General features: G+C 45.5%; 1 protein-coding gene across 2 annotated transcripts in view; it reads right to left on the bottom strand.

Annotated features, from left to right (window-relative positions):
* The window catches only part of LOC126522559 (ubiquitin carboxyl-terminal hydrolase 15-like), a 70,191-nt gene extending 44,931 nt beyond the window's left edge, over positions 1–25,260 (bottom strand). The window contains exons 1-9 of one of the 2 annotated variants that reach the window (XM_050171327.3): positions 25,093–25,260; positions 24,130–24,260; positions 17,820–17,986; positions 16,047–16,137; positions 15,784–15,929; positions 14,771–14,826; positions 14,589–14,657; positions 12,373–12,517; positions 4,822–4,995 (exon numbers count right to left, since the gene is read on the bottom strand). In XM_050171327.3, coding sequence (XP_050027284.2) covers positions 4,822–4,995; positions 12,373–12,517; positions 14,589–14,657; positions 14,771–14,826; positions 15,784–15,929; positions 16,047–16,137; positions 17,820–17,986; positions 24,130–24,260; positions 25,093–25,187 — 1,074 coding nt within the window. In that variant the 5' untranslated portion in view covers positions 25,188–25,260. The remainder of the gene's footprint in view (positions 1–4,821; positions 4,996–12,372; positions 12,518–14,588; positions 14,658–14,770; positions 14,827–15,783; positions 15,930–16,046; positions 16,138–17,819; positions 17,987–24,129; positions 24,261–25,092) is intronic. The other variant, XM_050171328.3, reaches the window with a different exon arrangement.
* Between the last annotated feature and the right edge of the window lie 277 nt (positions 25,261–25,537).

Raw genomic sequence — 25,537 nt, 5'->3', positions numbered from 1 at the left:
TAGAACATAATGAAACACACTTGGGCCTAAAGTGAATATTAAAAGAACTTTCATAATTCATTGTAGTTAATCAACTAATTAAGTGGAATACAGTGGAACCCCATTGATACGCTGCTTGCTGTTGCGTTTTCTTGGCTGCTATGTTGTGTTTTCGTGGTCCTGACCTAAATCCCATTGACTACTATGTACAGTGGAATTTCGGCGATATGAATTCGGCTGATACGAATTTCATAGCAATATGAATTTTTGGAAATTCCCAGCCAAAGTGCATTGTGCATAACGTAAAAAATTCAGATGATCCGTACACATTTATCACTCCGGTGCAAGTGATGCGCAACCCTTGCGATAATGTCTGCCTTAATATATCTGTTGAGTCAAAGTATGCACAAGGATAAGCTTTTCCAGGCAAGTATGACAGACTTGCAGCTAAAACTCCAACCTTCACAACCCAGATTTTATGTTCTATTCTGAATACTGAATTCGTACACAATGCTTTTTCATACCTTAGAGCCTTTCATGCCTTCATGCCTTTTTCATGCCTTAGTGCATTGTGTACATTGTAAAAAAATTCGGATGATCTGTACAAATTTATCACTCTGATGCAGTGATATGAACACGCGAGGTGCGAGCAGATGACAGCGACGGGGGCAGGACACCAGACTGGTCGGGATTTTCGTTGCGGTCGTGGATGCGTGGAGGCTCGAAAGCAATCAGTCCTCCGCCCCTCCAACGGTAATCCTCCTCTTGGCATGTTTACAATAGCAGTGGGCGAGGTGCTGCTCCAAACAACAGAACATTTCACCCCCTCTATGCCTGTTCGTTCTCCCTGACCCCTCCCATCTTTTATTTCCCATATAAAGTCCAACAGCGATAAAATCGTCGCTGAGAGCCCTATGCTGTATGTGCGAGCGAAAGTGCACGAGCGTGAGCCAGCAAATACGGTTCATTCTCGCATGTGCCAGTGAGATGGCCGAGCAAAAGCGCACTTTCTCCTGCTGCATGCAAGATATGGGGCAACTGCAATGGGGGGGGTCATCCTCCGGCGGCAGCTGCTGTTACGGCTCGGCCGTACAGGCGCCGTATCTTGAAAACGATCCGCAATGTTTGCAGAGTGCGCATAGCGCCGGTACCTTCGTATGCGCTATGCTTTCGAGTTTCGTTCGCTTTGAAGTGACAGGTGCACGGAGGTCAATTTACTCGCTGCTGGTGCTGCGATTCCTCCCTCCAGCGTTTTGACGGCTAGTTTCCGCGGTCTTCAAGCGAGATGTGTTCATGTTTACCTGTGTGCGCTTGGCACCGTGCTTGTTAAAGGAGTACTCAAACAAAATTTCGAAGTCAAGTTAACATGCGAGATCAATTTATGTGAACACACACACATCGTCTGCAAAATATCAATAGCGAATACAGCTTAGAACATATTTAAAATCCATTTTAAAGTATGTGCACGCAGCCAACCGCAACACCCAGCACCTTGCGACATCTACAAGAAAGGAATGTAAACAGACGAGAAAACACTACGTCACAAGTTTTTCCTGCCGTCGGGGCGGGCCCTGTGAGCAAGTTTCTTGCCGCTCTGATCGTCCTGGTCGTGGCGCCGACTTTTTCGCCGCTGACGGCGGCACAAAACTCGGCTAATATTTGTTTGACACGAAATAACTCTAAGTGACCTCGAAAGTGTGCATGTTATAAAATGTTGCGCAATATAGTAAATCGTTGGCGTGATTTTGACTCGCAAGCAGTCAGCGCAGCTACCGCTGCAATCGTCTCGGCGAAGCGGCTCGCCTGGCTAACGTGTTTTCTCATCGCTACCAACGGCGTCGGGAAGACTAACTGTATTGTCCCTTATGAGCAACATAAATGTGCAGACGTTGATTGTGCCAACGAATATAGATGCTCTGTTACCAGCTGCGGATGGGTCGCAAGGGCTGTAGGCCTTGGATACGACGGCTAGCGAGTGATCGCCAGCTCGTTTGGCTTGCTTGGCGTCGATAAGTGGCAGAAGAGGTCTGAGTTAGTGCACGTCGCTGCACGCTTAGAATGAACCCCGCTGAAAAGCAGCCAGATTTGCTCGTTTCATTTCGAGCGTGCCTGGTATAAACAAAACTGGCTGAGCTTAGAGCAGTCCGATGATCTTCCACCAAGACTACGTACCCCCAAGCCTGATGCTGTGTCGACTTTTACCTCGCTTTGCGTCCTGCTTTGGAACATGCTTCATTCCCAAAGTGCCCTCAATGAATACTACTTCTACTGGTCCGTATGCATATTGATAGCCATCGTTAGTCGTACTTTCCGAGTCACTGCTTTGTAGTGAATCCAATCAAATGTGGTTGGCCAGGTCTAATTCGGCAGCGACTACCGCAAGCAGGAAATAGTCACCGCTGGACGACGATCATGGTGAAGACATCACAAAGCAGGACCTTTAATAAAGTTTGTCCAATCCAATCGCAAGGCATGTGCAGGCGTAGCAGACAATTTAGCAAGACAAAGTTCTCGCGCTGGCGTGCGCACATTGCAGTTTTGTGCGATCACATGTCCAGCTGCGTTTACATTCGCTCTTTGGCCGATCTCATTGCTCTTCAAATCAAAACTTAGACTGGTCGCTACAAACAAGACTCCAAATAATTACCTGTCCCGCACTGAAGCCAATGCTGTTTCGTGCAGCGATTAGTGGGTCATTAGCTACTTACTGCAGCAGAAAAAAACAAGATCAAAAATTTGTGTCAGTACTCCTTTAATTTAGTTAGTAAGCGAATGTCTGCAAGTTTATATGGCCGATAAAACTACTATCCTTACTCCGTATAGCTACCTACTAATTTGGTATCGCAATCGTTGCTTCGCTTTTCAGGCGAAACTGCGACTGTTCTCGTTTTTAGGCGATACTAATTTTCAGGTGATACTAATATTTTCGCCGCCCCTTGAGATTCGTATCCCCGAGACTCCACTGTATTATATTCCCATTTGATACAGCACCATTCTGTAACGTTCCCACACCTTACACTGCATTTGAAAGTGGCCGCCACGTAAATATAACAGTGCAGGGAGAAATTGGCTCTCGCATGTTGCAACAAGCAACCAATTCTTTGCAGCAAGCAACAAGCAACCTAAGTTTGCAACAACGAACAAAGTTGCACAGGCCAGGCACTGCACAAACATTGGGAGAAAACATGCACAGAGTAGTTGAAGCATCTGAAAAAGCGCACATAGGTTAAAATCTACTGAGAACCATGCACACCGGGCCAATTCTGCCAGGTACAGGGCCTTATTTGCCATTTGACAATTGCCGGCTCTCTTTATTCAGCTTCAGCACAGTAGAACCGTGGTATGGGGTGAAGCGTACACACAATACTGCGGTAGGGGCCACTGTCATGGAACACTGTACATGTCCCTTAATAAAAGTACGAGCCCCGAGACATCTAATAACTGCACTGGCAGCCACTCGGACTCTACGATGTCGTGCTGTGGCGATTTGCAGCCTTCCTCACGGTTACATTTTCTCAGCTGGTAAATTTCTCCACGGTCCCTTTGAAAACGTGTCAACGGGGTTCTACTGTATAAAAATACCTTGAGGACTGCCACATGATGGCAAATAATATGCCGTTAGTTTCACCCATCTGTGGCTTACAGCTTTTCTTTTTGTAATTCTCGGCTAAAGTTACGCCAAATACCCAGTATAATTACAATAGCTTTTCCCCTGTTTCTTTCACACAATATATAACATATTATGCACTACTGTGAGTGAAAGCAACAGACCACTATCATTTTACAAACCGTGATTGGGCAATACTTAACAAAACAATTACTGTTCACTGTATTTATATAGCCGAGGAACATTCTCAACTAGAAGCATCTTTGCTAGCTGAGAAAAAGAAGAAATGTGGCAGAACTCATCTCACGATGCCTGTTGATGGTAATGCATTAGCATTGAATCAACATTGCGAAACCTATTGCCACCATCAAAACGATTTAGGTATGAGGCGTGTAACTGCAGCAAGACTCCTCCTCCACGCTTCCCTAAGAGCATGGCACCATCTAGCACCACCGCCATGAAGCCTGCACATGGCCTCCAATATGAACAGCACACCAGTGCGTGTGAAAACTAAGCACCAGGCTCCTCTCGAGTACTGCTTTCTGGATATGCTGCGCCATCTAGTGGCACGGCCAAAAAGCCCACGTGTGGCCTCCGAGACGACAAGCATGGCGTGCCGGTTCCGTCAAAGGTTTACAATTGTTCCCTCGCTTGCCACACACTTAGTGACCCAAGTTGGCAAGAGGGTCATTGAAGAGCTGCGCATGCCCAGTTTCATGACGCAGCTCGCTAAAGTGTTGGCGTAAAAGGCGTTCATTGAAAAGCGGCACATAACCAGTGCATTGGTTGCACAGCTTGCTAATGCATCAGGTTGCTGCCCTTGAAGAACCCTTGTGATAGGTTCAATTCTGCTCAGCATCAGAGAAATTAAAGGGATCTTTTTTGTGACTGTAGAGGTGGCACATTGTGCAGACGAGAGGTCAATAATAAAAAAATTCTAGGGTTTTTCATGCCAAAACTATGATCTGACCATGAGGCATACCCTAGCGGGGGACTCTTGATTAATTTTGACCACCTGGGGTTCTTTAACATGCACCTAAATCTACCTACATGAGCATTTTTACACTTTACCCCCATCAATATGTGGTCACTATGGCCGGGATCGAACTCAGCAGCAAAATTTCATAACCACTAAGCTACAGGAGCAGGTATGAGGACGTGCTGTTGCTGTGGCCATCAACACGGTAGCAGGTTAAGCAACTGACAGTGCTGCATATGCATGTTTGTGACATCACCTTGAAGGGCCTGGGTATGACACTGGAACAGTTTCCAGACCACATGACCTTGACGAGATCGGCATAGGACTTGGCGATCTCGCCTCGCATGCCCAGTGGGTTGCTGTCGTTCAGCTCCGACAGGTACCGGTCCGTCGTGAAGTACTCGGTGAGAGGGGGGGTGTTGCTCATGCACTGCATATGAAAAAGAAAAAAGAAAATGAGAAAAAAAAAAGAACTCAAGCAAATGCTTTTCTGAAGGAAGAGTAACAAGAACATGTGAACAAGAAAAGGCACCAGGGGTGCATAATTGAGAACAGTATATAGCCACCCCTCTCACATGAAAGCAACAGTGCGCACAGTTTCTCATTCAGGTGCCAGCAAATCTCCGCTCTGGTTGTTGCACGCCGCATTCACAGCTATCACTGCCAAACCTACTGCGATAAGCATCTTCACCTATCTCTTACAGCGCATGGTGCGTAGTGCCATTGGTAGCATACTGCATGCTTTTAGTAGGCGATAAGCAGGCCGGACAGGCCGCCATTGGAATATGAACCTGGCAACGTTTAACGCTAGAACGTTATCTAGTGAGGCGAGTCTAGCAGTGCTATTGGAGGAATTAGAGGGCAGTAAATGGGATATAATAGGGCTCAGTGAAGTTAGGAGGCCAAAAGAAGCATATACAGTGCTAAAAAGCGGGCACGTCTTGTGCTACCGGGGCTTAGCAGAGAGACGAGAACTAGGAGTCGGATTCCTGATTAATAAGAACATAGCTGGTAACATACAGGAATTCTATAGCATTAACGAGAGGGTGGCATGTCTTGTTGTGAAACATAATAAGAGGTACAAAATGAAGGTTGTACAGGTCTACGCCCCTATATCTAGTCATGATGACCAGGAAGTCGAAAGCTTCTATGAAGACGTGGAATCGGCGATGGGTAAAGTCAAAACAAAATACAGTATACTGATGGGCGATTTCAATGCCAGGGTAGGCAAGAAGCAGGCCGGAGACAAGTCAGTGGGGGAATATGGCATAGGCTCTAGGAATAGCAGAGGAGAGTTATTAGTAGAGTTTGCAGAACAGAATAATATGCGGATAATGAATACCTTTTTCCGCAAGCGGGTTAGCCGAAAGTGGACGTGGAGGAGCCCGAATGGTGAGACTAGACTAATCGACTTTATACTCTGCGCGAACCCTGGCATCATACAAGATGTAGACGTGCTCGGCAAGGTGCGCTGCAGTGACCATAGGATGGTAAGAACTCGAATTAGCCTTGACTTGAGGAGGGAACGGAAGAAACTGGTACATAAGAAACCAATCAATGAGTTAGCGGTAAGAGGGAAACTAGAGGAATTCCGGATCAAGCTACAGAACAGGTATTCGGCTTTAACCCAGGAAGAGGACCATAGTGTTGAAGCAATGAACGACAATCTTATGGGCATCATTAAGGAGTGCGCAATAGAAGTCGGTGTTAACGCCGTTAAACAGGAAACCAGTAAGCTATCGCAGGAGACGAAAGATCTTATCAAGAAACGCCAATGTATGAAAGCCTTTAACCCTACAGCTAGAATAGAACTGGCAGAACTTTCTAAGTTAATCAACAAGCGTAAGACAGCGGACATAAGGAACTATAATATGGATAGAATTGAACAGGCTCTCAGGAACGGAGGAAGCCTAAAAGCAGTAAAGAAGAAACTAGGAATAGGCAAGAATCAGATGTGTGCGTTAAGAGACAAAGCCGGCAATATCGTTACTAATATGGATGAGATAGTTCAAGTGGCTGAAGAGTTTTATAGAGATTTATACAGTACCAGTAACACCCACGACGATAAGGTGAGAGAATAGTCTAGAGGAACTTGAAATCCCACAAGTAACACCGGAAGAGGTAAAGAACGCCTTGGGAGCTATGCAAAGGGGGAAGGCAGCTGGGGAGGATCAGGTAACAGCAGATTTGTTGAAGGATGGTGGGAACACTGTCCTAGAAAGGTTGGCCGCCCTATATACACAATGCCTCATGACCTCGAACGTACCGGAATCTTGGAAGAACGCTAACATAATCCTAATCCATAAGAAAGGGGACGCCAAAGACTTGAAAAATTATAGACCGATCAGCTTACTGTCCGTTGCCTACAAAGTATTTACTAAGGTAATCGCAAATAGAATCAGGAATACCTTAGACTTCTGTCAACCAAAGGACCAGGCAGGATTCCGTAAAGGCTACTCAACAATAGACCATATTCACACTATCAATCAGGTGATAGAGAAATGTGCGGAATATAACCAACCCTTATATATAGCCTTCATTGATTACGAAAAAGCATTTGATTCAGTCGAAACCTCAGCAGTCATGGAGGCACTACGGAATCAGGGTGTAGATGAGCCATATGTAAAGATACTGGAAGCTATCTATAGCGGTTCCACAGCCACCGTAATCCTCCACAAAGAAAGCAACAAAATCCCAATAAAGAAAGGCGTCAGACAGGGAGATACGATATCTCCAATGCTATTCACAGCGTGTTTACAGGAGGTATTCAGAGACCTGGAGTGGGAAGAATTGGGGATAAAAGTTGATGGAGAATACCTTAGCAACTTGCGATTCGCTGATGATATTGCCTTGCTTATTAACTCAGGAGACCAATTGCAATGCATGCTCACTGACCTGGAGAGGCAAAGCAGAAGGGTGGGTCTGAAAATTAATCTACAGAAAACTAAAGTAATGTTTAACAGTCTCGGAAGAGAACAGCAGTTTACGATAGGTAGCGAGGCACTGGAAGTGGTAAGGGAATACATCTACTTAGGGCAGGTAGTGACCACGGATCCGGATCATGAGACTGAAATAACCAGAAGAATAAGAATGGGCTGGGGTGCGTTTGGCAGGCATTCTCAAATCATGAACAGCAGCTTGCCACTATCCCTCAAGAGGAAAGTGTATAACAGCTGTGTCTTACCAGTACTCACCTACGGGGCAGAAACCTGGAGGCTTACGAAAAGGGTTCTGCTGAAATTGAGGACGACACAACGAGCCATGGAAAGAAGAATGATAGGTGTAACGTTAAGGGATAAGAAAAGAGCAGATTGGGTGAGGGAACAAATGCGGGTAAATGACATCTTAGTTGAAATCAAGAAAAAGAAATGGGCATGGGCCGGACATGTAATGAGGAGGGAAGATAACCGATGGTCATTAAAGGGATAGTGAATAAAAAATTTGTCGCCGAGATTTCTGTCTCCAGTGATAGCTGTCGCACCGAGAGCGACCAAAACAACACTCGTTCTGAGGAGAAGTGAGCGAAAAGTAATTATTTTAGTGAATATTTCTCAAATCACAGCACCTACCGGCCTCCTCCGAAAGCTCTGGCAAAACCGGATATCACGTCACGCTTACCCACCTCGAGGCCCATTGCGAGCGATCGTCCACACTGAGCGCGCGAAGGGGCGAGTTGACGTTTGCAGCAACGCGCTTTCCTTGTACGACCATCCTATTCGTACCGCTTCCTCATGTGAGCTGTTCGAAAACCTCGTCTTTCATCTCGTGGATTTGTAGTTTGATGTGTGGAGCAGCCGTGTCAACGCCGCAAAATGCCGAGGGTCTGCTGTGCGCATGTGAAAACGGCAGGCAGCGGTAGTCTTTCTCGCGTACTTGTTCACGCTGTAGTTTTGCGCACAGGTGCCGTTTGACCATAATTTGTCATTTGTACGACGTTCTGAGCCAGATGTTTTGCCAATTCTGCCAGAATGAATCGAAATCCGCATCGTCGGAAGCGACGGCTGACGAAAAAAAATTCGCCGACATGAGACTGGTGGCGCCATCTCGTGTGCACCAAGGGAAGGAGTGCTCGGCTGCGATGAAACAACGGGATGCTGAAACCGCTGCGCATGTACTCGTTCACTCCGTGAATAACAAGACGTTCCCTGCTTACAGAGGCGCATTTCAGTCACTGCACATGCCTGGCTTCAATCCTCACCCGTTGCTTCATCGCATCTATTCTCAAAGCAGCTACTTGCGAGCATCAAGCACCTGCCGCGCGAGAGTCGGCAGCGACTGCTGACGCCGCCGGCCACACCTGCTCCGATGGCGTAGGTACAGGGAGGTCTACACGGGTCAATATCTTCAACGATTTCTACGTTTTTTTTTTTTTTGTACAGTGTGTACTCACGGCACCTGTATTGTGCATTGGTGGCTTTCATGTTTTACGCGCTAGCAGCTACCCATCCAAGCGGGCGGAGCAAGCCGCTTTGCGCAGAACGCAGAGTAAGTTCCTTATGTCGCCTGACATTGCGTAGCCTGAGGCACAAGCGTCCTCGCTCTGTTGAAGCCAAACATGGCAAAGCGTTTGCGTGAGTGAATCACGCTGGGCGCACCGCCACGGATGCAACACTGTCAATCAGGCGTGCGCCTTTCGTCTCGCTAACTCATTCGTGACAGGTGCGAGCTTGCTATCCGAGCCACAGGAACCGCGTTTATATCTGGTTTCCACCTATGATGCCACCCCTGATCTCTCGAGGCGAACGCGTGTACATGGAATGCACAGTGTAACACCACTTTGCTGGTCCAGACTCTTTCAGCACCGCGGAGGGGGACTGCTGCGGCGGGTCGTCGTCAATTTCGCTGGACGACGCGGACGGATCGTAGGCATACGCATTTATCGTTTGTGGTCGTTCAGTAGGCCGCTCATCCAAGTCGGAGTCATAAGTTCCGTTCATGCTATCGCTCTCACTAGAACTTTGCATTTTGCACTGCGCAGCGCGAGGAATACAAAACTGCGCAGCCGGCCAGCTCGCTCCGCGGCTGCTGAGGGTAGGTGTGACGTCAGATCCGCCGGCTTGTTGGGAGCGCTTTGCGAGTGACGTGGTGGCCGCTCAAAAATAACCCGAATAATGACTATATACTAAAGCAATCGTGTCTTAGGAATGCAATTGTGGGGCTTTCTCTATATTCTTCGATTTTTATTCTGTGTCCCTTTAAGGGTTACGGACTGGATTCCAAGGGAAGGAAAGCGTAGTAGGGGGCGGCAGAAAGTTAGGTGGGCGGATGACATTAAGACGTTTGCAGGGACAACATGGCCACAATTAGTACATGACCGGGGTAGTTGGAGAAGTATGGGAGAGGCCTTTGCCCTGCAGTGGGCGTAACTAGGCTGATGATGATGATGAAGCAAAATGTGCTGCCGTTCCCTGCTGCAGGCGGCATGGTGTGGGCATCACCTTTCGCTTAAGTGGCAGCCAGCCTCGCCCACCAGCTCAATTTCGCTTGTTTCCCGTCGCCCTCTTAAAACACCTCACTATAGGAAAACAACAAATCTAGTCTTGGGCCGCCGCCGCAGCACCACCAGCACGACGCGCGTCGGCGTCTCGTGCCACACCGATCTGTGCGACGCTTCGCATTACGTAGATGTCAACAAAGTTGAGTCTCAAATTTCTTTAGTCACTTCTGATCGTACGTTTTCCCGGTTAGTATGTTTCTTCTTGCAGTTTTTCCAAAATGTATGAGCGAGATTCTACTGTATGCACTTCAAGCAACTTAGCATAACAATAATTCTCATACATTTACATTGCAAAATATGTCAATTAGCGATAGTAAGGCGCCGCAGATCTGAAGTTGTTTACCACCAAACAAGCAGAGCAACATGCTTCTGCAACCAACAGCCACGGTGCACCGCTGCATCAAAACATAGCCTGTTGCATACCGGAAGCATGAAAGTGCACAAATAACATGCGATATAATGTCCAAAACTTGTAGTTGCAACATTTGTAGTTGTCGCTAAGTAGAAAGTGTTGCAGATCAAAAACAACTATGCTGCAAAGCACACAGAGTGAAAGGTGCTCTGACTGCACTACAGTCAAACCTCGTTAATACGTACCCGCTTAATGTGTAATTGCGGTTTAAACGTAGTTGCGAAGATTCCCCCACCCAGCCCCCGTTGAACCCAACGTATTGGCTAACCGCTGAAGCTGTAGTCACTCAGTGCCCACCAAAGAGCTAGTGTGTACCATGTTCTTTCTTGTTCTACACGCACAGGCACAAAATTGGCAAAATCTCGTGTGCAGACGTTCGACTCGAGTTGTGACATCCACATGACAGCCGCCAGCGACAGTAATGTTTAAACTTGGCCACCAAAAGTAGTTCCTCCTCATACAGCTGTTGCCGATTGCAGTGCACAAAAGTGTAGCCTTCGAGATTCGCTTCCGGTAACGCGAAGAAGCTGCCTGTAGGGGTGCGAATTCGCTCTCACCGTCGAACCCAATCCAATCAAGTAGTAACCGTGCAGAAGCACATTTCTTTAAAATGCATAGGCATTTCTATGCTTAACCAATGAAAAAAATGTCCCTCCATCTGTCCATCCCGCAAGACGACCACTTTCGCAATAAAGCCCACAGCAGCGAGCGACTGTACCATCACGCTGCCTGTCACTTCAACACGAATGAGGCAGCGAGAACACAGCACTCACAAAGCTCTCGGCACAATCCGCACCCTGCCCCTTTCGCAGATCGCTTTGAAGATGCAGGCCTGCACGTCTCTGTTCAGCACGCAGAGCTATTAGCAGTCAGCACTCTGTCTGCATCACAGATTGTTTTCAAGATATGGTCCGTGCGGCCATGCCATATAAGCAGGCAGCGCCGGTGTATGTTGGTCACAGTTCATAATGGTTTGACCTGAATGGATAAGGCACTAAAGAGCGATAACGGCTTATAATAATCGAAACGTCATCAGCGCACCGGTGCTGCCACCTGCAGTACTTTGCTTCCGTTATCAATGCACCTTGTGTCGCTGTGCGCACCAGTTCGTGTCACCACAGCGCTCTCGCTTGAGTCGTTTGTTTGTAACAGACAGATGAAGCTTCATAACATTGATAATGATACCAGGCTGCTTGGAGATGAGCAAGTGGCACAGTGCTTACGCATACTTAGACAACTACCAAAGAAGTTCCTACGCGATTTTTTTTCTTCATTCCGCCAGTGTGTTTGCAGTCGTAGTGTTGTCGTGGTGTTTAATGGTCTTTCCTGTACCATGTCGTGTTTATGTTATAGAGAAGTCAACATTGTTACATGTGCAGAGTTCTTGGGTAGTGACACTGAAGATGGACGAATGACGATGCAGAAGTGGTCGACGGCCCTTCATTATCTGACATGGCGTGTGATCCTGCAAGCTTTAGCAGAGAAGCGGGGCCTCATGGACAAACTCACTCGCGGCCTTACCAAGTTTGAAGATGTTGCGGCGAGGCCACCACGGTGGCAAGTGAAGATCGCCGATTTTTTGCTGCCTACCCACAAATAAAGCCTGTCCGAGTCTGTGTTTGAGAGCATCGTGACGTATTTCTTTCCCGGCCGGTAAGTAGCTTCTAAACAGGCATTGGCGGTTAATTCGTACATCGTTTAGCACGTACCTAAACGTCGTTCTCAGCTGACTACGTATTAACGAGGTTTTACTGTATTGAGATATCTTTTGCGACTTTGCATGTTGAGTATGAAATCGAGTACGTAGTATATAAGAACGCTTCACACTATCAGGTACCTTATAGACTGATTTTACTTTACACTTTCCCATATCTGTTTCATTCGTTTACGGTAATTACCTGCAAGGCTGCATTCATGAAGCAGGTGTTGCCGAGGTTACCAAGACCACAGAGCCCTGGCGTGTTGCCCCCCTGGAGGTCATAGTTGTAACTGCTGCTGTAGCTGCTGTATGAGCTACTTACAGCACTGTAACTCCTTGTCGCACTGCATGGGCAGGGAAGAAAAAGGAGTAAAAAGAAAACACGAGATGTTAGCCACTCTGAAAACACTAACATAGCTGTGTTGGTGCATGTGTGTGTGTTAACACTTGGCATGCTTACCCCACCCTGCATCGAAAACTTCATGTAAAAAATCAAACAAAGCTCAAACGCCTCCACAGTTCTGTTATAGGTACGTGCAACCACTCAAACTTGCGACAATGCCGACAAATTTGATTTTTTGAGATGACCTACCCTTTAATTTTTTAGAACAGATTAGTGAAAACTTTTGTCTCGCAAACATTTCATGGGACCATTTATTCTCGTTGCACACCATTTTAGACGCACTATCATATGAACACTTGGTCTCAGCAAATTATTCCAATATTTTGACACTGCTTATTAGGGGCACCAATTCATTGGCTCAGGGTAGACGGAACAGTAATATCTTGGCACACGATTAAGTGCACTTGTGGCAAAGATTGCTCAGGCACCACCTGAGCACTGAATGAAGATGCACTTGAGAAATTCCTGCTTCTAATGCTAAAAAAAATTGAGGGATCCTCTGCACCATTAACACAAATGACAAAGACTAGCATCAATCATGATGTGTGTCCCCGCAACATTAAACATCAGATGAGAAGTATTTGACAGCAAGACAACAAACAATCACATTTGTCAGGCGAGTGACCGGAACCATCATAAAAAAAAAAATCATGTGGAAAGTTCTATATTGCTCACTAACATGCCTTCTGCTCTTCAATGCCGATTTGCATAGTCATTCCACCTTATCACACATTGCATCTGTTTTTTGATTTGACATTCCCCTTGTCACTAAAAGCACAGCAGTCACTAAAAACCAATCATGTAAGTTGCAGGATCAAACAACAGCGACAACACTCTTAGGACAATGGCAAGTGGCATTACCTGGTCAACACTAATAAAATGTCAGATTTTTCACAAGATGCACATTAAAATGTCATAACATTCAATGCCCCAGGTGGTAACAGAGCACGTACATCATGACACACGAAATGCTTACATGACACGCAGCTACGTTGTGAGAGCTATGTGAGAACGCAGCTATGCTGAATGTTGACTCACACTAGCTAAACCATGCATAAGGTCTCAACGACAATATATATAAACTGACACAACAGTGAATTTTCGTGCACTGCTCACATGTTGCCGGGACCTTCTTCACTGTTGACACTTAGCTGCCTCCGAGTTAAATGTACTATTGTGCCTGCATCCATCTGCTATGAGCCAACTACATGCTTGTTTTTGCAACCCAATCGAGTAGTGCCATCCTTTTATCAATTACACTTGTGAATTAAATGCGCACAACTGCACAGTATGATTGTCAGTCCTCAAATTTGCTGACTGTGGTAGCATAGATGGAGTAGGCAACTGATTTTCCGGATTCACACACATTATTCAAACCTTACGGAGAAGTGCCATGTGCTCTGTAAAGCCAATGTATATAATGTTGACCAAAAAAAATCATAAGTAACACAACAGTAGTTTGCTCAATTTTCTTGGACAATGTCCAACCATGAGATATTGCAGGTATCACTATTCAAAAGAAAACAGTTTATTTATTTTTTTTTTTTTTTTGGTAGAGCAGTTTTTCAGTGCTCAAAGTTTAGCCTGGCTGATAGGTCTAAAGCAATTCTGATAGAATTGACATCAAAGTGTACCTCAATCCTGAAACTGTATTGGTAAGCCTCAACCATCAATATGCCATATGCAGGCAACAATATCTCAAAAAGTTATCTGACACCACGTTCAATCCTGAAATTCTACGATAGCAAGCCTTTAAGTTCCACCATATCACAGGCTGTCCATGGTAGGTTTTGTTGGCCAGGACTAAAAAGAAATTGAGTCTGAAACTACACTTGGTTCAAACTGTCCCGTTTTCCCAGTGTCCTACGGACCCAAAAAATTTGCAAGTCACTGTCCCTCCTAACTATATGCAAATGCTCACAAGTGCGCAAACTAAGGACATGCTCACAACACAAAAGACCTAAATATTCTACCATTCCATTACAACATGCTTTAACACATTAGCGACATACATTGTGTTGCCTGGTGCCCCATATGTTTTATGTTCCGATCCTCTGCTGTTTGTGTAAGGGGACTTGCTGCTGCAAGAAAAATAGCACGTTTCAGAGACTTCACTGTGAATATGATGATACAAAAAAAAAAAAAAGAAAGAAAGATGACGGAACAAAAGCAAGGAATGAGGCCTTTCACTTACCTTTTCACTTGCCTTGGCCATGTGCCATCATCATTCCGTTCCTCCAGGAGGAGAATCTAGGACGTGACAGAGATAGGACTCTGGATTACAGCACGATGTGCCATTAAGAGGCCACACAGTCAACCACAAACAAGGCACAAAGACTGCTCTAAGATTTCACAAGCAATGAAGGTATTGGACAGGAATTGCCAGGCTCACATCATCCCAAGAGCACACAGAGCCAGTCACTACTGCTATCCTAATTTAAGAATGCGCTGGATTATGGTGCTTGAGAAAACTGCTTGTATCTACCCAAGGACTTCTGGCAAAAAATATTTTTTTAAAAGAATACGTACCATTATGAAGCCAGTCCCCAGAAACTCCTGGATAGTGTCGAATTCCGTAAATGGTGCAATTACCCTTCACCACTGAGCCACAAATGGATAGCACGGAAAAAAGAAGCAGTTGCTGATAGGATTAGCTGCTAAAGAGACTGAGGAACTATTTGCAGCCTGCTCGATGCTCTGCCTTTTCTATTTTTCATCCTGCGCTGACAAAATTGAGCATGCAGTGGGTCCCCTCTCTCCTTGTTCATTATTTTTTATTACACACCTCCCCTTTCTGTCTCTCTTGACGCTACCCTAGATCAGCCCCTGCATCACGTGGAACACAAAAAGTATGCAATGCTTCAGCATGACAATGCCGTCTCTCCACCCAAGCAAAGACTGCCTCATCTTCGGGCAAAATTGCCCTCTCGAAAGGGTGACATAGACAGCCATGCAAACAGCATGACTCTAAAAGAGAGGATGATGCCAGGCTGTAACATGACAGTGCATTCACAAGTCCCCTCCCAACCTCTTCCAAATTCCCTGCTCAACATCCCGATTTATTTTCTTCCTCCTTGCCTACCCCTCTTTCCCAGCTGTTTTCCATGATAACCCAGAATGCTGAGCACCCTCGAACTATCAGCATAATGTCATCGCATTGAAAAAGGACCCAGAAGTCACAAGTGGGCAACCTTGCTTCGTACTTACCTGGCCAGGGTACAGCCCTATGTCCTGGATTGTGCGTGACCGATCGGGCAAGTGCTCGTATGTGTTGCTGCTGCAGCGGCTCCACAGCCTCGTCTCCTTCTCAGGTGGCACTTTGAAGATGGTGCGCATGTCCTTCTCCACCTGGGCTGTGTATGCACACGCAGTCAGCCCGGACACACACGGTTCAAAGCTTGGAGGGCTCAGAGATGACATCATGAGAAATACCAATCAACATCAATAAACAGCAATGATTGCACACACACCTATGGTGTCCACTTTGCTGAACCTTCGTGTGACGAACTGATCCATGTTCGAATTTGTGCACAATTTGAATTCCACTGGATACACTTCCACCTGCAGTAAGAGAGAAGATTCGAGCACATTCAGAGAAGACCCGTAACCTTTACAGCAGGAGATACACTTAAAATCAAGCAGAAGCCATTGCTGCACCCCAGTTATGCATGCAAATTTCCTTTAACTACAGTCGAAACCTGCAATAACAAAATCCCGGGAGAACGAAACTCTCACAACGAAATATTTTCGTATCCCCGGCGAATGCCCATAGGATTCAATGCATTTCGTACCTCTCTACAATTAAATGTCGCTGTACTATAATCTCACATCAATGAAATTTGCCGGAACCTAACCCCGCATACTACCTACTCGCACAGGGCTAGCAGGCCCCAAAATGGGCTCAAATACGATTGCTTTGCACTAAAATTGCGTAAAGTACCGCCACATTACACTTGCATGGATGCCGCCATTTTTGTTTCCAAAACAATCACGTACCAAAAGGTTGAAAGTGATCACATAAGCTGGAAATACATCGTGGCTGCCATCTTGTTTGCCGATAGCCCATTTGAAGCAACACGCATGTTGATATCAACATGCGACGGCGATTCTTGCACACCTAGTGCAGTGCATAGTGTGCACCTCGGTGAGAAAAATGCAGCCAAAATAAAGAAATCCACGTCGCACCTAAGTGGAATCGTTTGTGGCGCCCGAGATGACTGTCATTGAACAATCGTCTGAGAATACGCATCTCTTGCTTCAGGAATGCTGGAGCTTTGGTGCCACCCAACAGGCATCGCATGCAGATTTGGCGCCGGATGTAGATTTGCACTGAGGGGCTATAATCTTGATCGATCGCCTTTGGGTATACGAGATTCGATCATTGTCGCGCTTGGCACCAGATGCGTCAGTGCGACGGAAAAATGCTGCTGCATGCGTGAAGCACTGTTGCTCTGCATTCGGTGCCAAGTTATGCAAAATCTCACAAGAGTGATCGTATCTCCGAATGCAAATGGCCGAGAATACTGCTCCATGGCAGTGCTGCCACTGCTGATCGATGCATGCAGTTCTATATCTTCAATCAAGCTTGCCAAAGTGTGCTAACAAAATTTTGACAGTAATGTTTTGTTCTGAGACATTACCTATCTGTGCTGTCTCATTTTGCAGCAACGAAATTCTCATGAGAGCGAATTTTTTCATGTTCCCCACAGATTTTTGTCATTGCGAGGTTCAACTGTATCAAGTTTGAGGAGACCACCGCTCAATGATCAGTTTTTATGTTCTGCGTGCTTAAGTGAATGATGGACACTGTGGCACTCAAAATTTTTACCTAATATGCCTTCTCTTTTTTTTTTTCAATATGTGCGGTCAATGAGATAAAAAGCCCTGTGTACCCAAGCTCCTCATTATATTCCAGCTGCAGCCTAATGCGGCCAGCGCAATCAACAATCGAACCAAGAAGCTCGTTCTCAGAAGTGCGACGCTACAGCTTACTCACCTACGGGAACAAGCATGTATGTAGTGCACACAAAATCCAAGCTAGTTTGTTTTAAGGTGTTGTGATTTGTAACTTGTTAATGATAAAAACAGGCAGGGCAGATGCAAAGCAAGCAGGAAAGGCACTAAAGATTAGCATTTGTCCAGTGTGCACCTTGCATCATTGCGAGAAAACGAGGTTTGCACCTGGGTGGTCTCTAAGCAAACGGAAGAATGAGGGCCCACAGGAGAGTTTGCGCAAGTCATACCTTGCAGTTCTTGACGAACAGGCCAATCTCGATGACCTTGCGCGGGAGGGGCGACTGGTCGGGCATGAGGCCGTACCAGGCGACCATCTTGTCCCATGCCTCCTGCGGGAGCAGCAGGAAGTCCAGGTCATCGATCAGGTGGTCCTTGGTTTCTCCACTGTTGTCCTCTGGAAAAGTGTAAGAACAATTCCAGGCAGTTTGCTCAGCAATCATGCTCCTGACTGTAGAACAAGGGTGTTCCACAGCAATTCAGCACTTCTGGTTGCAGAAACATTGGACGATGCAAGGGACAGAGGAAATACAGAAGGAAGCACTAATGGTTACATTCAGTACAGCATTGTATGAAATCATAAGGCCGCACTTCTCTAATAAATCTCCAAAAATGTTGACAGATATAGCTGGTGTATCTCTGGCAGATCCTTTAGACCTGCCTCTTATCCATAGTGTTAGAAATTGTGAAGCACCCAAGTCCACCAAGAACCGTATTGTCAGCATCCGTCACACAGCATGTGCAAAATTGAGCTGATGAACAGATGTCCACATAGAAAGAAACAATAATTCTGAACTCCTGTTAGTGATTGTTTGTTATAAATGATATGTACAAAATTAGCCCAATCAGAGACTCTTGAAATCAACATTCAAATGATTACTGTAGAAGTACAACTTGAAGTATAACTAGCAGAGACCTTTTTGACACCTCTTGAGAAAGTGACACGGCATAACTCTGATTCACTAGGAGTGAGGATGCAAATCAGGTGTTCCTGTTACACAGTGAACCACCATGTGCAGTTGGTGCCAACAAGTTAGACTGCAGGGATCTGTAAAAAATGAATTTCTCAGCAGCTTGCCATCGTATCCAGTAAAACTGTACAACATATCTGCCAACCTGCGAACTCAATTACGCAATACACCTGCCAAGCGTAAAAATACTCACAGACATGACTAAGAGAGGGGGTGAGGGCCAGGAGGGGGAGAGAGCAGCATGCGTTCTTGTTTGCTCTGAACGGAGACCTTTTTGTGGGATACAGGCGCACTTTATGACATTTTATGTTGAGATACAGCATACAAGGAGCAGAAAGCTAGGCACAGCAGAGACCTAGAAGCAACGCAGTGTTTTTAATCACAGTGACTTCAACAACCTTGCTCTAGATGATTTATAGCCTGCTTAAGAAAGTTGTCTGAATATACTTGCTCAAAGTAAGTAGCCTTCTGTGTAGCACCTTGCACTGTCACAAAAGGCGGCACAGGTACAATTGCGATTTCTTCATCGTATAGATATTTTTTTCAATCTTGCTCGCTTCATCCTTGAATAACTTAGAACACTTTTGCGGACAGAATCTCTTCTTTTTGAAACATAACATTCCTAACTCTTAGAATACACCGTAATTTGCTAACTTTACAACTAATTCAAGAGAGTTGGCAGAGGCATGCAGCACAAATATACTAGTACAGGTTGGGCATCTAAATGTACACTGTTGTGTGCCCAGGCACCCTGGTTTTTGCATGCCCAGTCTGTGGAAGTAGTCAGCTATTTCTTGGATTCTGCTAGTAAACTTTTCAATGTCAACTGCACAATGAAGAAGCCACAGTCAACCATGGTAAAATGGCTTGGTTTAATCAAAGCTCACGCGAACCACCTGGCACACCATCATCTGCTAGGTGCTGCTCACCAAAGAAATCTGACACAATCAGAGAACTTGGACTGCCAGAGAAATCGACCTCATCGGATACGTTGCAGGATTCCTCAGCAAATGACGTCGTGCTCGGTGCCATCTAGTGCGCTGGATGAGCAGCATTTCTTAAAGCAAGTCTGGAGGTTATCCAGACTGGCTTTATGGTGTGTACGATTGAGGAACTCTGTTAGGCCAGCCCTTTTGCTAGCTTTGTTCCAGAATTTAGGCAGAGATTCCTAGGTCACGAATGTAGGTTGATAGCTCATGTTGAGTAAGATAGTGGAAAAAGAAAAGGTCAACCTATACTTGAATAAATATGGTATGTGTAGCATTGCAGCAGCTCCAGGCTGCAGCAGCATGACAGTACAGACACATAAGAAGGAGGCATCAACATATTGTGCTAACTGAATTATTTTCTTAAAGAATGAGTACTATATATATATGACATAATTTGTGATAAACTGCATTTCAGATTCAGCTTCTATTGCACTGGTGCCCATTTGAAGGATGCACTTATTCGTTACATGTGCAATTGCCAGCCCTCATTGATAGTTTCTACTGTGACCATCTAGAAATTTCAAGTGTTCTTCATTCTACCACTAAAAATTATGTTGCTAGTACCGTCAACGACAAAAGTTTACAGACCACGGCATCACAGAAAATGTTCAATTTCCGAGCAGCCTGTAACAGCAGCCAGTAAAACCGTACATCACAATGTTGTTCACATATGCTGGTAGAGGCTGCAAATGAGAATACTAGGCTGGGGCTGCGCAGACATTAAGTTTTTTCTCATATCTCGTGTTGCATAAAATTTTGTGGTTGACTGTACATGCTGTGTGCTGCGCCTTTTTCCCCTGTTCCAGTCCTGTCATGGACTGGAACAGGGGAACATTACATGCGCCTAAATCTAATGGCACGAGTGCTCTTGCATTTTGTACCCAATGAAATGTGGTCGCTGTGGCCAGGATCAAACGTGCGACTTCAAGCTCAGCAGCGCAATGCTAAGCTACTGCGACAGGTATGGAAATTCCCATTGCAAGAACACAGCAAGAACATCTGGTACCTGCACTTGAGCGAGAGGTGCCCTGCCAACAAGTACTGAAGGGAAACATTATCTAATCTCAGCACATGGTCCCACTGGCAGGTTAAAGCCAGGATATGAAAAGGGCTCCATTTTTGAGGCAGAACAAATACTGGCTGATATGAATAAAATTTAGCAAAAATATTTGCAAGAAAACACTATCCTGGTGTTTCGACAAAGCTTTGAGTCGCTAAAAGTGACATCCAAAAAAAGAAAGGTAAACGAAATTCACTTCAAACAATGAAATGTGGATACTGTTTCCTGCATTTTGCTTTTGAAGGTATCACTTGATCATGGCATGAACGTTCCAAGGTGTCAAGTGTAGAGTGCTCTCCAAGCTCACAAAAATGAAGGAAAGAAAAAGGTACCACGCATGCTTTCCAGGCATGCGTGGGGCAAGTGACAGTCGCTTAAGTTTATGTGTGATGAAAACAGGATGAAAGGCAACAAAAGAGAGGGAACTGATTTTGTGCTTCGTCAACCTTTGTGCTGTTTTCATTACATACTAATTACTACCCGTGATTTTCACAACGGCATATACTGTTCCTTGGATAAACAACTCGTAACACACAGTTTTGCTGAAACATAAGACATCACAGGTGATTCATTACACGGTCTGCAGTTACAGTTGGCCACTGGCAAAAAGAAAATATCTTCGAAGCATAATGTTGCTAAGATACATACAACAGTCACACTAAACCTCATCCCTTCCCCTTTCATCCAGCTTCACAAAAAACAGGGGTGGTACTGTGTGGATAAAAATGTGTTTCTTGTTACACTTCTCCACCTAAGTTTTTTTTCTAGACGAAACTATGTTAGCTCCTATGAACTGGGATAGTTCACAATGGCAAGTACAAGACGCACTAAAGTGTGACTTCAGCTTGAGTGTGACTTCAGTCCGCCCCCAGTACAGATGAACTACTTTTTTTCTGTGTCCTGACGAAGTGGCCCACATGGGCAAGACATTAAAACATTTTGTTTGAAGAACCTTTCACCCATAGTGGAGTACATTTGAGTATGGATTGCCCCCAATAACAACCTCATGGTAGGCAACTGCTAAATAATAATAAAAAAAAGCATTTAAACTGTAGTTACGAAAGTCAGCTTATGCCGACTTTTCATGAAAAGGAATGGCACAAGTTTGGAAAAATAATGAGAATCTCACGGTGGCAACAGGACCATACGTTGAATTAGAGAAGTTGAGAAAAAGAAACAGTGCTTTTTAATCGCAGTTTCCTATGCTATTACCTTCAAAGAACTTGTTGCTGGGCAAGTTGTCACAGTTTATTGTACATCCTTGTCAACAGCTTGAAGCAGTCAACCCGCTGAGAATGGGACTCACGCAAGCACCATTACCAGCTGTGGCACATTTCAGCATGTCCAATACAGAGTCTTCAATCATTGTTGCTTTTTTTCTCTCTTCCTTTATCATCAGGCACACAAATAAACAAAGCCTATCTCTACAGACTTCATCCATCTATACGCCTGATGATAACGGAAAAGGAAAAAAAAAAATTTAATGATTGGATTATTTTTGTATTGTACATGCCCTAAAATATTCTCAACTGAGCCTATCAATAAGCCCATTTTTCTGTAGGCTTCATCGACACAAACATTTAATGATGAAGGAAATAAAAATTTCACGGTAGACTGGATTGTCCTTGTACAGCATGCGTGTGGAAATATTCTCTGTTCCGACACCTTCCTTTTATTAAACGGTTAGTGGTGCATATTTGTTGTCAGCTTCCTGCCAATGAAACTAACAGACATATACATTTATTTCCTGCGAAACGAACGCCAACAAGCTACAAGGCTGGAAGTTAGCAGTCTAGCTCAACGTGTTTGCCATAAGCATCTTTCAGTAAGGTTCACGCACAATGCAAGGTGCGACGCCATGTAATGCCAGCAGTGACAATATCAGCAGTTGTGACATGCTACCACATATGTACTGGTGTTTTGGAAATATTATCCTCCCCATAATGACTACGAGAATTGGGTTGACAGCATCCAATAAGCCATGTTTTACAGCGCCACATTGCCCAAACCAACAAGCTGCAACAATAGAAGGCAGCAAGTCATTGACTAATGAAGGAAGTGTTCTAAAACTGCCATGAACTTCTCATATGCACTAAATAAAAAATTCATCAGGGCTACCTATAAACACAGGCATGACCACGTGCACTTTGGTTCTTGAAACAGTGCAGAACAGACACTAATGAATATGTGGTAATGGAAAAACGTAACATGAAGGACAGGCAGGACCAGTGCTGTGCAACTGCCACGGATCTTCATGAAACGAGCTAGTTGGTGCTCGTTCATCATTATGTTGAGCCGAGTTTTACACTGGCAAAAAAGTACAAAGAATGAAACAAGGACGTAGACAAGAATACGTCCGTCTACGTCTTTGTTCCCTTTGCAACTTTCTGCCAATGTAAAACTTAGTGCGACATAGCCATCAACAAGCACCAACTAGCCCCTTTCATTGCTTTAGTATTGACCTTGTTGCTGCTGGCTGACATCCTGCTCTCATTTACAAATGCAAGTGGAGCCCTCTAGCAGAGCATCCAAAACTTCCATTTCAAGCAATCACCATAGCTGTGGTGCTGAGAGGCAATGTATCAGTGAGTTGCAACGGATAACTGCTAAGCACGAGGTTGCAGGATAATCCCGGTCAAGGCGGTCGAATTTTGATGGGGGCGAAATGCAAAAATGCCAGTGTCTCATGCATTGGGGGCACGAAAGATAGTCAAAATTAATCCAGAGTCTCCCACTACTGCGTGCCTCGTAATCAAATTGTAGTTTTGGCATGTAAAACCTCAGAACTCATTCACAGCAACAGATAACAGACATTGGACAAGGACATTGATAACACAAAGCCCCACTAATAATACACCTTGTGCACACCAACACTTCTCTCTCGCATAAAAATTAAGATTGACGTAGCTGCCACAAGTAAACAATGAACGGACAGGAAGAATTTCATCAGCATTGATGTCTTTCTCAGCTGCTGACGCATGCCTAGAACTTACTGCAGGGCTTTGATAACTTCTATCTGCAACAGATGTTCTTTTATTACACCTACCTAGACGAATTCTCATTTGTCTTATCTGTGTATCAACAAGACTCCTGGTATCTGTGTTTCATGTTCTTACTACTGTGACCAAATAAACAACAGGCCAATATTAATTTCATACATAACCTATTAGTAATGGATAACCTTTGTTCGCACGAATTTGTCTACACACGGGCACCTTCCAATAGTGTCTAGTAACAACTGCGTACTCTATATACAGCATCCTACTGAACAAGGTGACAATGTTGCGTCACACTGCGTGCCCGTACATGAAAACTGCGCGATAACGCAGCTGCCCCGCGAGTGAAAGGCCCAAGCACCAAGTAAGCACCAGCGTATCAACCGCGCAACTTCCTCTGTCGTGCAATCCGCAATGACTCACGCTGCACATTCCGTGACATCGTTAAGAGCCCCCGATTCATATGTCACGACGCCGCTTTCGATCACAGCCGCGCAAAGAAAACCGCGAGCTGTGGTACTGACCTTTAAGCAGCGGCGAATTGTCAATCGGCCCCGGGTGCGTGGTCTGTTCCCCGATGTCGTTGGACGTCTCCCACGAGTCGTAGCCGACATACCTCTTCCACTGGTTGAACCACTTCTTGTCAACCATGTACCTGCAAATGGGTAGACGGTTATTTCGTGGCGTTATCGGTGTATCAAACGGTGCCAGGCACGCGTATGGCACGCGCAAACAGCCAGCAAGCTAATAAAAAGATACGCCCGCCGCAGCTCGGAGCGGTTCCGTCGGGGAAGCGCGCTCAATCCGGAACTCGTGTTGCGACGACTATGGAGTGGACGCACAGTCTACTACCACCCGTCGCTTCCGACTGCAGTTACGAATGTGGGCGCATGTCTTTTCGCTGCGCGTCGGTTAAAAAAAAAAAAAAAATGTCGTAAAACTGCCAAATAAGGCTAATGGGCAGCGAGTCCGCGCGCGCCTCGCGGAGTGCACGGAGTCCACAGCAGTCCCCTCGGAGTTCACAAATCATCGGTCACCGACGCACGCCAGAGGCACGACACCGGGTCCCCTCAATATGACGAAATACGACATGACTTTCGGGTTTCACCGGCGGGCGCCGCGGCTTGGATTCGCACCAATGCGAAGTCGCGCTGCGTAATAATTGCCAAGTGCCAAATAGACGCCAGAGGATTTCTTTTTCAGCTGGCGAGCAACCGGCGACCTTGGGCGGTAACCTCGTGCGCCGAAAGTTGGCACAAACAGCTCGGACGAGCTCGCCACAGAGACGTGGAACTCGGACTCTTCGAATCGGGTCCCGTTTGCGTGGAGAACAGCGCGCCGAAGCGCTGCCTCTCTGCCCCTCATAGACGCTCATTCACCGGTACGTTAGCCGAAGGGACAAGGCACGACGCACTTTCCCGGCAGTTCCCCGGGTCCCGTCGACCACGGAATGCACGCAACGGCAGCCGGACTCTTTGCGTGCTTACCACAGGTCGTCCTTCTTCAATGGTTTCTTGAAGAAATTTGTTATCTCAGTACGCTGAGTCTCCAAATCGGGAGCAGGGGGACCACCTTCCGCCATTTTGGAACGAAGAAGCTGGGGCCGATGTGACGTAACTATTCTTGCGGTGAGCTCGCGCAGACGTGTTCTCGCGAGTGACTACTTTTGCAACTTCCATCAATAAATTTGCAACGTTTGTGTGACGTTTACGCACAATGTCCTTACGTCACAAAATATTATTTTTGTTTGATTGCACAATTAAAAATGTAGTTACCCACAATCTTTGTAAGTGAAGCATTTTTAAAGTGTTATAAGTAAATTTATTTTGATAAGTATGCATTTAAGCTAAAGTACAATAATCATGACAAAAAGAGCAACTTTTTAAAATATACAATTAGCTTACAAAATACACATTTTTAATATTACCCTTT

This window comes from Dermacentor andersoni, chromosome 6 (genome assembly GCF_023375885.2).
Source record: "Dermacentor andersoni chromosome 6, qqDerAnde1_hic_scaffold, whole genome shotgun sequence".
NCBI classification, from domain to species: domain Eukaryota; kingdom Metazoa; phylum Arthropoda; class Arachnida; order Ixodida; family Ixodidae; genus Dermacentor; species Dermacentor andersoni.
Note: the sequence above shows the minus strand (reverse complement) of the source record. Positions and strands in the feature narration are given on the sequence as shown.